At 49.3% G+C, this 2,169-nt stretch overlaps 1 protein-coding gene across 1 annotated transcript; it reads right to left on the bottom strand.

Annotated features, from left to right (window-relative positions):
* Window positions 1–540: 540 nt before the first annotated feature.
* LOC145790108 (uncharacterized) lies at window positions 541–1,558 on the bottom strand. The gene is made up of 3 exons (XM_082867943.1): window positions 1,448–1,558; window positions 1,268–1,366; window positions 541–1,055 (listed from the first exon to the last, which is right to left on the bottom strand). The coding sequence occupies exons 1-3, from the start codon at window positions 1,556–1,558 to the stop codon at window positions 618–620; spliced, it is 648 nt and encodes a 215-aa protein (XP_082724069.1). The 3' UTR covers window positions 541–617.
* Window positions 1,559–2,169: the final 611 nt, after the last annotated feature.

The following is a 2,169-nucleotide window of genomic DNA, read 5'->3' as shown; positions in this document are numbered from 1 at the left end:
TGTATCTCCTTGGCCCTGTTTTACCCTTCGAGGGAGAGTTCCAAGCATTTCCATGCAACAGGAGAGTCAAAGGCCTTCATCTCCCTCCGTTTCGGATGCGTTCCGGTGCCCAGATCGTCAGAAATACACTCTGTTGTTGCTGAGTTCTGTTTATTGAGTTGTTGTTTTGATTATCGAGTTGTTGTTTTGCTTATCGAGTTGTTTGTCGAGCGGACGTGTTTCGTTTTTTTGAGTCATTGCGCTCTATTTAAGCAATCTTTGTTTAAGTCTTGTTTATTTGCGTTATTGCATTTTGTTTATCGAGTTGTAAACTTGCTAAAGGTTCTATCATATCTTAGTAAGTTGAGTTGCTTAGTTTGTTGCGTCGGTTCACTACCTGACTTGGTGATTACACAATGCACATTACCAGTCGATTTCATTTTTTTTCTTGTGCAAAATAAATGATGCGATACGATGCTAAAAGTTTAAAATACAAACACCTTTTCAAAAGCTATTTCATTCCATCATGCTTTACAACAAACAAAGGTACAAGTTTTACAAAAAATAAAACTGCCTAACAATGTGCAAAGTGCTACAAACTACTGGCAAAAAGAAAAATAAAGCAGGAAATAGCAACATCAATGTCCTCGGGAGCGGGAACGAGAAGCACTCCTCATCCTCTTCTGCGGGACAACCTCTGCACCATCATCATCATCTGGGTCAGAGCTGTCATCCTCAGGATCCCCCTCAGCCTCACCTCTGTTCCCCGAACCAAAACCGGAGCCCCCCTCCTCAGCGGATGTCTCTGACTGACGATCGGTAGCCTCCTCCTCCTCCTCAGCGTCCTCCTCCTCCTCATCAGGCTCCACCTCTACAACGTGAGCCCTGCGTCTGCGGACAGGCCCTCCTCGAGCTCCTCGAAAAGGCCTAGATGGCCCGGCTCCTCGGGAAGGCCGAGATGGCCCCGCCCCCTGAAAAGGCCCGGGTGACCCAACTCCCTGAAAAGGCCCAGATAGCCCAGCTCCCCAAGGAGGCCCAGGTGGCCTGGCCTGCGGCTGACCGGACCATGAAGGCATCTGAAAACAAAGAGTTCAATTCAAATACATCAGTCCGAATATATATATATATCAGATGCAGATACAAGCAAAGGCTACGTGAAGTGGGTGCATGTAAATGCAGTGTCCAAGTGGGGTGTGTGTCAGATGTGCTCTACACAAGTAGTCTATCGATGCAGTAGAAATCAGCATGTCATCAGAAGTATGATAAATGCCAGAAAACTGAAGGGTACCTGAATGCCCGCGACAGACAACTGTGCCTCCCTACGCAGGACCATGCCCTCGAGTGTGGCCACCAGTCCAACCACCTCCTCCATGTACCCTCGCGGTGGCTGCAAATATGAGCTCATAATCATCAATGAACAAAAAATGGCTAAACATCTGAATGATGAATGAAAAATAGTGGAGCATACCAGCGGTGAGTCAGGATCAATGGCGTATCGATCACTGGGCATCGGAGGCTCTAGAGGAATCGGAGTCGGGGAGATAGCTCCATACTGCCACACCATCAACTCAGTGGGCATATCTGGCCATCCAGGATGAGGATAAGCCGATGGAGCCGGAGAAACCGGTCTACTCCCACCTCTAGATGTACCAGCCCTGCTAGTAGAAGGGGCGTCTGCAGCCCGAGCCTGAGCCTGGCCCGAGGATGACATACCGGCAGGCCTCATCATCGGGATACGAGCTCCCGTCAATGGAGGCATCAAATATATGTGACGGTAAGTGGCGTAGTCCCCCTCCTCAATATGTAGTAAAGCATCACTACCTAGCATGGCGCCGACTACCTCCGAGTAAGAGAGCCTGTCAGCGGTCCGCATACTGACTGGGGGCACTGCGAGAGGATCCTGAGAAAGATACCCCCATACCTGGCGCAGAAAGCGTTCCCCCAGGAACCATACCCTGCCAACCGGCCCTTCAAGCAGGACCCTATACTGGGAGATGTCTGATCCTCCGGTATACTGAAGTCGGAGACCATCACCCAGGGGCGCCCAAGGCTGCCATGTGATCTGCGGATGATAAATGCATAAACCAATCAGAAATCGAGAATATACAGAGAAAATCGAAGATGAAAATGACAGGAAATGAAAGCTCAGAGGTACCTCTGAATGTCGCACAGTGTCAAAGTACTGTCGCA

This window comes from Camellia sinensis, chromosome 5 (genome assembly GCF_055761805.1).
Source record: "Camellia sinensis isolate YWXY chromosome 5, ASM5576180v1, whole genome shotgun sequence".
In the NCBI taxonomy this organism is placed as follows: domain Eukaryota; kingdom Viridiplantae; phylum Streptophyta; class Magnoliopsida; order Ericales; family Theaceae; genus Camellia; species Camellia sinensis.
The sequence above is the reverse complement of the archived record's forward strand: the minus strand, read 5'-3'. Positions and strand labels throughout refer to the sequence as shown.